Below are 12856 nucleotides of genomic sequence, written 5' to 3' on the forward strand. Positions count from 1 at the left end.
GCTGTCTGGTCTGTGCCCAAGGTGGATGCATGGCATCCAGAGACCATGCCAGAAACTATACAATAATTTTTTTTTATCGTTACTGAATCTTATATGATAGTTAGTAACTTAGATAAAACAGTTACTGAATAATGAATGAGGAGGACTAACTGAATAATAAGCATAATACACTCTTACACCAGAAAAATGCTTCAGTCTGATGCAAAGGGTGGAAGGATAAGTCCTTTGACAGGATCTTCACAGCAGATGAATTTTATTTGCAGAAGTAGGTGGAGAAATACGGGAGTCTAGTCAGGGTTCTGTTTCGGCCTTGTCAAGCAACTTGACTCCCTTCCTGTTTAACTACATGTGTGAAAATCTACCCAATATATAACAAGTTTTAGGTCATTTATGCCATAATATATAATGAGCTAAGCTTCTCTGAATGATAAAAAAGGTCTTCACATGACAATGTGTACCACTTATCTCCTTTCGTACATTCTATCCATTTATCTTATGGCGTGACAGATCAGGTCAGAAGATCCTGGTACAGAATACACTCAGAAATGCAAACCCCATTTCCGGAAAAGTTGGGATATTTTCTAAAATGCAATAAAAACAAAAATCTGCAATTTGTAAATTCTCTTGAATCTTTATTTAACTGACAAAAGTACAAAAAATGACTTTCATGTTTTTGCTGACCAACTTGATTGTATTTTGTAAATATAAACAAATGTTGAATTTGATGCCTAATAAGAATCAGCATAAAGAGAATAAAACAGATTTTAAGCATGAGAGAAAGTAAAGCAAAATCAAATAATTCCACAAGTTAATGAATGACCTATTAAACTGTTCCTTGGAATATTTTCTTTTTTTTTTTTTACAACACGTCTCATTGCAGTTTGATCTTTGTGTGTGTAAGGGTGTGTGTGTGTGTGTGTGTGTGTGTAAGGGTGTGTGTGTAAGGGTGTGTGTGCAAGGGTGTGTAAGGGTGTGTAAGGGTGTGTGTGTGTTTTCTCCAACGTATATAGACTTCATTGTAAATTCCATCATTCATCATGATGCATCATTGTGAGAGTATAAATATGTCGACTTTACAGTGAATCTCTTATGAGTCTGTGCTGAAAAAGTCTCACTGCAGGACACGTGTGAAACTCATCTGAAACATCATGTGTACTACGGGGATTGCTGGAGGCTGGAGTGAATGGATGGAAGTTGATGATGAAGTGAAGAAAATCTGCTTGTTGGTAAACACCAGTTTATATTAATCTATAACCTGGTGATGAATCTGTTACCTGAAGACTGTAGGCTGCTTATAGAAAGATAGGAGATCACTAATTAGAAGCCAGAATGTAAAGTTTATTTACATATTATTATTGTTGTTGTTGTTGTTGTTATCAGCTTTGTGCTTTTTGTGATTTTTAATCAGTGACCAATTTTTAATTTCAGTTAAAACCTGAAGCTGAGAAGAAGACTAAAAGGAAGTTTCCTGTTTACCTCCACCTGAACTACCGACGCCAGGTTGTGGCAGGATCAAACTACGAAATGAAGGTGTGTGTGTGTGTGTGTTTTTATTTTATTTCACCTGTGTGTAATGTTATAATCTAAAACTTGTGATCTTTAATTAATTTAGAGGTTAATGTTCCAAAGATTTTTAAAAAATGACAATATTAAGGAAACCTGAGAGCAAAGAAAATATGAAACTGTGAAAATTTTAATAAAATTAAAACGTCAAGGATTTTAAATGTGTTTATGTGGAGCGTCTGCCAAACACGTCCCTGTGAAAGTCAACACCTTCTGAACAATCACAGTAAATGTGTTTCTCTCTCTCTCTCTCTGTCTTTTTCAGGTGCATGTGGGAAATGACTCGTGTCTTTTTCTGAGAGTTTTCCAAGGACTTGGTCCTAATGCTAAACTGGAGCTTCAGAAAGCTGTAGTGATTCCACTGCCCAGCATCATTATCCATTAAAATCCCTGAATAATGATCTGTGTGTAATGAAATGTACTCTGCCATTGCTTCATGTTTATGGTAAAGAGAAATAAACTTAAAGAGAAAAATAAACTTCTACAAATGATCAGTATAAATGTTGGTTTGAGTGTTTTTTTTATGTTCATGGTTTTCTCTAAAAATCTGTGGTTGTTTTTTCTAAAGTATAATAATGTTTTTGGCCTCTTTAGACTAATATGTAGTTTTAATTTTAAGTTTATTAAAATGTGTACCTTATAATAATAAAAATAATAATAATAATTATTATTATTATTATTATTATTATTATGTGAGTCTATGGTTTAAGTTAAATCCAGTCATTAAATCAGATGTTTGAAATCAGTTGAATGATGTGTAATGAACAGGAGTCGTTATTACTGACCTAACCCTACAGACAGCAGTGGACACTTGCAGTGCCAGTGAAGTGAGCCAAAGCCAATTGAAAACACTGCATGAAGTAACAGAAGTGCCCATGCATAAAATTCACAAGCAAAAGTGTGTGAAAAAGGAAAAAGAATGTGTACAGCCAAAGAAAGATAAGTCACTAGCACAATGCACAACATGTGGATACAAACACAAACCAAAAAAGTGCCCTGCATACAGACAGATATGCAAAGCCTGTCACAAAAAGATTCATTATGCAAAGAAATGCATGAGTCACACACAGAGCACCAACGTAAAATACATGGAATTGATCATGCAAGAGTAAGTCATGAGGAAATGCTCCTTGGAACAATAGAGATGAAAGAGACTGAACTGTACCAATCAGTGAGAAGGATGGAGTGAAAAAAAAAAGAAATGCAAACTGGACAAGAACAAAGGACTGAAACCCTCAAGCTAAACAACCAGATGCTGCTTGTAAAGCTAGACACAGGTGCAGATTGTAATGTCATGTCACTGAGAGATCTGGATGCATTGAAACTTGATAGAAATGACATGAGAAAATCACGATGAAAACTAGTGACGTATTCTGGCCACAAGATGTCGCCACTGGGTCAGCTGTTCCTTGAATGCCAATACAAGAACATGCTTTACACTCTGGAATGTCAAGTCAAAGTGCAAAATGCCTGTGCAATACTGGGCAGAGCATCGTGCTTCAAATTGAATCTAATAAAGAGGGATTTTGTAAATAAAGAAAACACCACAACAGACATTGAGTGAATTTGAAGTTTTATTCACAGGATTTTGTTGTGTTCCCGGAGTTCATTACTTTCAGACAAATCCTGAGGTCACAGAAGTGATTCATTCTCCCAGGAAAGTGTCTGCAAAAAGACACTGAAACAGAACTGAAACGCAGGGAAAAGATGGGTGTCATCAGAAAACAGACTGAGCCCACAGACTGGCTAAATAGCATGGAGACAAGAGTAAAACCCAACAAGATTAGGATCTGCATATGTAACTGTCTGTGTCACCACTGAGTTGTCATCACAAGAACACCTCCTCATTGTAATGAACTCATTCTTGCTGCACGTCTGGATGATTCTGGAGCACTTGATGGTTTTATGGGACCCCCAACGAACACTCACACACGATTTAAAGAGTTTACCGATAAAGAAAAAATAATCTCTTAGTGACTGTTTACTTCTGCAGACCACCACTCATCCACAGCATGAAAAGCTCCTCTCTTCAGAGGTCTCTCTTCAATTCTGTCTTGTCAGAATTAAGTAAAAGGAAGTTAATAAGCATCCAGTTTCTAATGTCCTTTACACCTTCCTCAACTTTATTAAGCTGGTGTCTGTCATCTGGCTTTGCTGAAACATACAACTGTGTATCATCAGCGTAACAGTGGAAGCTAATACCATGCTTACGGATAATTTTACCCAGAGATAGCATATATATATAGAAAAGAACAGAGCCTTGCAGAACACCAAACTTTACCTTAGAATGTGTAGAGAAGTCACCATTTACTTCTACAAACTGATAACGATCAGTGAAATAAAACCTGAGCCAGGAGAGGGCCGTTCCCTTAACACCTACAACAGTTGCTTACGTGAATGTACGTTTGACGCGGTGACGTTGCAAGGTGAATATACTATAATTAAGACACATTTTAAATGAGATGAGGTAATGATCTGAGATAGCTTCAGACTGCGGAAATGAGAATATATTTTCTATATTTAATCCGAATGTTAGTATTAAATCAAGTGTGTGACCACCACTATGGGTGGGTCCTATTACATTCTGATTAACCCCTACAGAATCTAGAATGGACACAACTGCTGTTCTCAGAGGGTCATCTGGATTATCAAAATGAATATTAAAGTCTCCAACAATTAATGCCTTGTCTAAAGAAACAACCAGGTTAGAGATGAAATCCACAAATTCACACAGGAATTCAGAATATGGCCCTGGGGGTCTGTAAATAATAATTACTGGAATCACCTGGGTAGACTTATTTTTTGTGGTTACGTATGTTATGTTAGCACAAAGAACTTCAAACACGTTAAGTTTATGACTATGTTTTTGATTGACGTCTAGATTATCATTATAAATGACTGCGACGCCTCCTCCTCTGCCCGTTAGACGGGGCTGATGTATGTAACTGTACCCGGGAGGACTAGCTTCATTTAATGCTACAAACTCATTTGGTTTAATCCATGTTTCTGTTAAACACAGTACATCAAACTCCTGATCAGTAATGGTTTCATTAACAATAAGCGCTTTTAAGAGATCTAAAATTCAACAGTCCTAGCTTCAGATCAAAGGTGCTGCCATTCGGTTTGATTTAATTTTATGTTAATTAGTTACTAAAACAAACTATTGTAAATGTAGAGTTTTTCTACAGTTTTGTTTAGCTCGGGGAACAGACAGTCTCAATATGTTGGAACCTGAGTGACGACTCAGTGCAGCTAGCAGACGCTCGGTTTAGCCTGCTTGTCTGCCCTTTGTTTTAGTAACCTAATTAACATACAATGAGATCACAACAAATGCACAGCCAGCACCTTTGATCTTAAAGGAATATCTTCATAGGCATAAAAATGCCATTTTTCACCACCACTCCTGTGTTCCAATGGCATATTGTGTTAGATAATCTTAGGTTATCATCTTTTAAAAGGATAATTCATCATTAGAAAGCCCTTGTGCAATTATGTTAGCACATGAAAATTATTGTGTTGTTTAAGGAAACAATAAAACTGGCCTTCTTTTGGCTACTTGAATATCTGGAGCATCAGTATTTGTGGGTTTGATTATGGTCTCAAAATGGTCAGAAAGAAAGACCTTTTTTCATAAACTCATCAGTCTATTGTTGTTTTGTGAAATGGAGGCTATTCCATGTGAGAAATTGCCAAGATAATATACAAAGGTGTGTACTACTCCCTTCACAGAACAGTGCAAACTGGTTCTAACCAGGATAGAAAAAGAAGTGGGAGGCCCCAGTGCACAACTGTGGAGGAGGATAAAGAGGCGACTCAGAGATCCTGGCCTTCTAGGCAGAATTTCAAAGAAAAAGCCGTATCTGCAACTGGCCAGTAAATGGAAAATGTTAAAATGGGCAAAAGAACACAAAAGAATGCTTGGAAAAAAAAAAGTGGACAGACCAATCTTGGTTTGAGGTGTTTGGATCACAGAGAAGAACATTTTTAAGGCACAGAACAAATGAATAGATGCTGGAGGAGGAGTGCTTGATGCTATCTTTCAAGCATGATTTGCAACTCCAGTTTGCAACTTCATCCCATAGCCTGTGGACTGCAATTGACTGGAGCCAGTTTCATCCTACAACAGGACAATGACCCAAAGCACTGCTCCAAATTATGCAAAACCTATTTATGGAAGAAGCAGTCAACTGGAATTCTGTCTGTAATGGATTGGCCAGTGTAATCACCAGGTCGCAACCTTATCAGCTGTTGTGGGAGCAGCTTGACCAGATGTTACAAAAAAATCCCAAGATGGGCCAAATAAAATGATTTTATTTTAATTTAGTTTATGATTTCCTGGCATCCAATTTTTAACATCCAGTATACACTCCTTGAGCCCTCCTTGAGCACTGTGTTATTTTAAAAGAACAAACAAAAGGATTTTCCAAGGAAAAGAATTTCCATAAATACCTATACAATAGAAATAATAGAAATAATAGAAACAATAAAATGGATCTGTGTGTATGTACATATGCTAGATTTCTATTTGTGTATGTATATGTGCAGTATCCTTGGTATTTATATACCTGTGCAGTATTTGTGGAATGACAGTTAACTGTTGAAGGTGTGTTTGTGGGACTCAGCCAGTGAAGTAGGAGGTACTGGGTATTGTTGCATTGTGGAGTCTGATGGCTGATGGAATGAAAGAGTCCCCCAGATGTTTTGAGGCACATGGCTGGATGAATCTTTGGCTGAACGTGCTCCTGAGCCTCCTCAGCTCAGCATAGAGAGGATGAGAAGGATTGTTCATGATAGCTTTCAGCTTCCCTCTCATCCTCTTCTCAGTTACTGCCTCCGAACTGTCAAGTTCCATCCCCACCACAGAGCTGGCCTTCCTCACCAGCTTGTGCAGTTTGTTGGCACCACAAGTCCCAGAGTTGTCTGACCAGTCACCCCAAGGAACTTGTAGGTGTCCACTATCTCCACTCCCTCCCCCCTTATGGTGGGGGCCTCTTGCTGTGCTGGCAATCCACCTCCAAGTACTTGGTTTTCCAGATGTTGAGCTGGAGGTGGTTGCTGTTGCACCATCCTATAAAGCTTTCAATAAGGTCTCTGTACTCCACCTACTTATCATCTGTGATACAGCCAACAATGGAGGAGTCATCCGAGAACTTCTGTAGATGGCAGATTCCTGAGTTGACGCAGAAGTGTAGAACAAGAAGCTCTGTGAAGCAGGTGGCATCCTCCACACCAATGTCAGCCTGGTACACAAACTGCAGTGCATCCAGGCAGTCACGTACCATGGGCCTGAGGTGCTGCAGAACCAGTCTCTCAAGGGTCTTCATTACATGTGATGGTAAGGCCACAGGTCTGAAGTCCTTGAGAGTGCTGGGATGTCATTTCTTGGGCACAGGGTCTACGCAGGATGTTTTCCATATCTTAAACACCTTCTTCAGCTTCAGGGAGAGGTCAAAAGGATGCCAAAACACTCCTGCCAGCTGTTCCACACACACTTCAAGCACCCTCAGGTTGATGTTGTCAGGTCCTTTGGCCTTGGGTCTTAGTGAGCTGTTATCTCACCTGGCTGGTCGTTCTCATAATGACTGGGGTGGGTGGTGGTGTTGGTGGTGTTGGAGGTGATGTTGTCTTCCTGGGTGATTTTTTTTCACTCTTATGTTTATCTCACCACTGTGAAGACAGTGTGTATGTATCAAACAATATGTATGAGAATATGGGACAATTATGTCCCTTATTGACTTAAAGGATGCAGCATTATATTGTTCAATACAGGACAATCCTGTATTACAAAGGGATGGGCGGCAACTGTAGCAGCACTCCATCTTAGATTCTTCTTCATGCTAATGTTTAAATGGGTTATTTTCAGATGTGTAGCAAACATGTTTGGGTTAGAATGCACATTTAGAGAGAGTGAGACAATACATTTGTGTGTGTATAGCTAGATGATAACTGGAAATACTTATAAACATAGACATGCAATTTGTTTATAATATCACTCTTTATGTATACAAAAAAGTAAATTTTACACACACACGCACACACTCTATAATACTGTAAAAAAAATACTATAAAGTGACAGTTTTCATCACACCCTGCACATGTTGTTAAACACCCGAATGTTGTTAATGCTAGCTAGCTAGTTTACCGGTGCTGTGTTCATTAGCAGCTGTGCCAGTTGATTGATCTATAAGAACTTGCTAGCTAACCAAGTGTAAAAAATGTAACTAGCAATTTACTGCTTACCATAATCAGGAATATTCCATTATTAGACTGTTCTGTTTCGCTGTCATTCGTGTGTTTCAGAACCTAAACATTGTTTAAAGTGGCAACCAGAAGCTTCTATTGATTAGCGGATATGACAACACCGTCGCTGTGTGAAAGGTCCACTGTTTGCTTTAACAGTTCCATATACAGTAAATGTGCATTGATTCTTTTTATTAAAAGGTTAATAAGAAACAGTTCACCCTTTAACAAAAAAAATATATAATTGTCCAATAGCTGTAGAAATAGAATAGAATGAAATAAAATGTAGAAATTATAGAATCTAGAAATAATTGTGTTGAAAACATTTGTACACCCTGGTGATTTGGTGTTTATGTGGATTTTCTAAGTAAACATTGGGTATATTTTTAAAAATTAAAAAATCAGTGTGTAACAAACATCAAGGATGGCAAGGAGGAGGCGTGCGTCCTCACAGACCGGCCCCTCCATCCTCCTCGTCACACAGTGTAAAGTAAGTGCTTTCTTCAACAGAAAACTACACAAGACCATACGTACACACCACTACATGCTGAAATCAATGCTCTACAGAGTACGCTGAGCAGCAGGCTCCTTCTGCCCTGGTGCTTTCTCAAATCTTTGTTATCATGGCAGATCACAACCAGGGCAGGAACCAGATGGTTCTGTCAAACTTGAAGATTAGCCAAAATTGCTAGATTGAGTTCAATTCAATTTAATTTTATTTGTATAGCGCTTTTAACAATGGACATCATCACAAAAAAGCTTTACAGAAATAAATACATTCAAAATAAATTAAACCAAAATAAATTGTAAATGTGTGAATGTATCCCTAATGAGCGAGCCAGTGGTGATGGTGGTGAGGAAAAACTCCCTGAGACGATATGAGGAAGAAACTTTGAGAGGAACCAGACTCAAAAGGGAACCCATCCTCATCTGGGTGACACCCGATAGTGTGATTATAAATCATTCCCTCTATAACTGTGTACTACATGGTCAAATAGTGCAATTGTGCAACCAGGAAATTCATTACCATTTTTACAAGAAGTCCAGTTTGTTAAAATCTATCCACTGTCCACTGATGGAGACCCGAGTGCAAAGCTGCTCGCAGCAACCGCATCCCCAAAGCCACCACAGTACAACTCCCCATATGAGCTGCAGTCCAAAGCCATCTCCACGGCCCCCAAGCAACACCATCCCAAGCAATCCTACTGATCTTCAGGCCATCCATGTGGGGCCACCCCCAACAGCAGCGAGCGATCTCCAATCGATGAGAACTACAACTAGAAGTAGGGCATCAGGATGGATCAGGCAGGTCCAGAGAGCGGAAGGGGTCAGGATCACTGGCATCTCAGGAGTAGCATGTGTAGCTCGACAGAGAGTGAGGGAGAGATGGAGAGAGAGGGAGAGAGAGAGGGAGAGATTGTTAGGTAAGCTCTTGTCCTCTAATGGATAAGGACAATGTACTTTGCATGCAGAGTGCAAGCAGGGACTCCGGCAAGACTAGCTGTGACAGCATAACTAAAAGGGAGAGCCAGAAGCTAACACAGACATGAGGGAGTCCTGGGACATAAAGCTCCAGCAACTCCACCGTCAACAAACCTGAGTGAACGTGTGAGAGTGGGGGGGCGACAGCATCCAAACATCCCAGTTCACCACAACACTCTATGCCTGTGAACCCTCCAGACCTGCCCCTGTACCTAAGAAAACTATTCACTAAAGGCTTGACTAAACAAATATGTTTTCAGCCGAGACTTAAACACTGAGACTGTGTCTGAGCCCCGAACACTAAGTGGAAGGCTGCTCCATAACTGTGGGGCTTTGTAAGAGAAAGCTCTACCCCCAGCTGTAGCCTACTCTATTCGAGGTACCAACAAATAGCCTGCACCTTTTGATCTGAGTAGGCGTGGTGGATCATAAAAGACCAAAATTTCGCTCAGGTACTGTGGCGCGAGACCATTTAGTGCTTTATAGGTCAATAGTAGTATTTTATAATCAATACGAGATTTGACTGGGAGCCAATGCAGTGTGGATAAGATAGGGGTGATGTGGTCTTATCTTCTGGTTCTAGTAAGGACTCTTGCTGCTGCATTCTGGACTAACTGGAGCTTGTTTATGCATCTACTGGAACATCCAGACACTAAGGCATTACAGTAATCCAACCTAGAGGTAACAAAAGCATGAAATAATTTTTCTGCATCGTGTAGTGACAATATATTTCTTATTTTAGCAATATTTCTGAGATGAAAGAAGGCTATCCTAGTGATATCTACATGAGCTTCAAAAGAAAGACTAGAGTCAATAATCACACCAAGGTCTTTTACTGCTGCACATGATGAAACAGAAAGGCCATCCAGAGTTATTATGTAATCAGAAAGCTTACTTCTAGCTGCATGTGGTCCTAGTACAAGTACTTCTGTCTTGTCAGAATTAAGTAAGAGAAAGTTAAAATTATGAATAATTGGCGTTATTATTCTCAAGCAGTTTCAAGCAGCGGGTCAGGCTGGTGCTGCCCTGCACACCGTGGCGGTTTTGCAGGCGTACCAGGCTGACCTGCTGAAAGACCTGAGCACAGGCGGGAGCATTAGTGAGGGGGCATTTTCAGAGCTGCGCCAAGCCACGGATCTGTCTCTTCGTGTGACCAAGCAGACGGCCCGCGCCATTGGCCATTCTATGGCTGCTATGGTTGCCATGGAGAGACACCTGTGGCTAAAACTCACGGGCACCAAGGATAGGGACAAGGTGTTCCTGCTCGATGCCCCTGTGTCGCCTTCAGGCCGATTTGGAGACTCCATGAATACGGTCGTCAGTAGGTTCCGGGAGACCAAAAGACACGCGGAGGCTTTTGATAAGTTTCTCCCCCTCTCAGCCCCGACCCTGTTGGCCACCCAGCCCCGACCCAGTCTGGTTTCTCTGCGGCGAGAGTCACAGAAGGAGAGTCTGGCGAGCCATGCGCCGCTCTCAGCAGCCCAGCAAGAGGCCGGATCTGAGGACGATCATTTCATCCAAGAGGAAGAAGTCCTGAGGGTCGAGCGCCCGGGACTGTAGGGTTGTGCCCCCCTGGGGAGGGGCGCGAAAAGTTCCAACAGAGAGTAGAGGCTCCTTCCTGGCACCCTCAGGGAATGTTACATGTTCGGTTGCCTCCTGCCACGTTTCAGGATGCCGGACATCTAACATCCCCCCGACACAGCCAAGTGTCAAAACTAGCGCCCCTTTCAGAGAAACTGGCAGCGTGGAAGCTACTGCCAAATATCTCTCCATGGGTAGAAAGGACTGTAGGGAAAGGCTACAGGCTTCAGTTTGCATATCGTCCTCCGCATTTCAACGGCGTGGTCTCCACTTCCGTGAAACCGGGATGAGCACATTTGCTGACACAGGAATTGCAAGCTTTGCTGGACAAAGGGGCCATAGAATGTGTTTCCCTGCCAGACAGAGAGTCAGGCTATTACAGCCGGTATTTTCTGGTTCCCAAGAAAGATGGGGGGTTGCGTCCAATTTTAGATCTTCAAGGGTTGAACTGCTACCTCAGAATATACAAGTTCAAAATGTTGACAATCAGGACGATTGTGTCTCAGATCCAATCAGGCGATTGGTTCATGACGATCGATCTCAAGGACGCATATTTTCACATAGAGATCTTGCCACAACACAGGAAGTTCCTGAGGTTCGCTTTCGGGGGCGAAGCTTACCAGTATCGGGTTCTTCCATTCGGCCTAGCCTTGTCGCCCCACACATACACAAAATGCATGGATGCAGCTCTGGCTCCTCTACGACTCCAGGGCATCCGCATTTTAAATTACATAGACGACTGGCTGATTTTGGCTCAGTCTCAGGAGCTAGCACTTCGACATCGGGATGTCATCCTGGCTCATCTCGGTTCTCTGGGGTTGAGATTCAACGCCAAGAAAAGCGTTCTCTCTCCTGCTCAGAGGACAACGTATTTGGGGGTTGTATGGGATTCGATCACGATGCGGGCACAGATGTCTCCTGCACGCGTGGATTCCATTCTAAACACCCTAAAGAACATCAAGCTAGGCCAGAAAGTAACAGTTCATTATCTTCAAAGGGTTCTAGGTCTCATGGCAGCTGCATCCACGGTGATACCTTTGGGCCTCCTGCATATGAGATCGTTTCAGTTGTGGCTCAGAGCCAGGGGATTTCATCCAAGGGCCAATCCCCAGAGGCAAATAAGGGGCTTCATACCCTATCTATGTGGTTCAGACCCCGGTTTCTGACTTTGGGTCCCACTCTAGGCACGTGTTGTCGTCGCAAGATGCTAACGACAGATGCTTCCTTCGCAGGTTGGGGTGCGGTCTTAGATGGCCATCCAGCCCAGGGGATCTGAAGAGGTCATCTTCTCGACTGGCACATCAATTGCCTCGAAATGATGCCTCTATTTCTGGCCCTGAAATACTTCCTCCAGCAGTTAAGAGGCTACCATGTCCTAGTGCGGGTGGACAACACTGCGGTAATCTCTTACATAAATCGCCAAGGCGGACTGCGTTTGCGCCGCCTGAACAGGCTAGCACAGAAGGTTATGCTTTGGGCACAGGACAGGTTCCTGTCCCTCAGGGCGATTTACATCCCCGGGCATATGAATGTGGGAGCAGACTTGCTGTCCAGACAAGCTGTGATCCACGGGGAATGGAAACTTCACCCCGAAGTAATCAGTCAAATCTGGGAAAGATTTTACGAAGCAGAGGTGGACCTCTTTGCTTCACAGGAGACAGCACAATGTCCCCTTTACTTCTCTCCGACTCCTCCAGCTCCCCTGGGTCTGGACGCGATGGCCCATACGTGGCCCAGACTGGGCCTTTATGCATTTCCCCCGATCATTCGCTCTGCGAGTCCTGGCCAAGGTCCGTCAACAAGGGTTTCGCCTCTTACTGATAGCGCCCCGTTGGCCGACCAGAGTGTGGTTCTCAGATCTAATATCGCTCCTCGACGGCCGTGGGCGATTCCAGTCAGGAAGGGGGTATCTTCTCTCTCTGGCACAGGGACAGTCTTTCATCCCCGGCCCGAGCTCTGGAACCTTCATGTCTGGCCCCTGAGGGGGACC

The 12856-nt window shown here is 42.2% G+C and overlaps 1 protein-coding gene across 1 annotated transcript; it reads left to right on the forward strand.

Moving 5' to 3' along the window:
- Positions 1-1035: 1035 nt before the first annotated feature.
- Positions 1036-2064, forward strand: LOC117595880 (cystatin-B). Its single transcript, XM_034298757.2, has 3 exons — positions 1036-1226; positions 1429-1530; positions 1829-2064. Exons 1-3 carry the CDS (start codon positions 1149-1151, stop codon positions 1946-1948), a joined length of 300 nt encoding a protein of 99 aa, XP_034154648.1. The 5' UTR covers positions 1036-1148; the 3' UTR covers positions 1949-2064.
- Positions 2065-12856: the final 10792 nt, after the last annotated feature.

The sequence above is a fragment of the Pangasianodon hypophthalmus genome, chromosome 23, assembly GCF_027358585.1.
Source record: "Pangasianodon hypophthalmus isolate fPanHyp1 chromosome 23, fPanHyp1.pri, whole genome shotgun sequence".
Taxonomy (NCBI): domain Eukaryota; kingdom Metazoa; phylum Chordata; class Actinopteri; order Siluriformes; family Pangasiidae; genus Pangasianodon; species Pangasianodon hypophthalmus.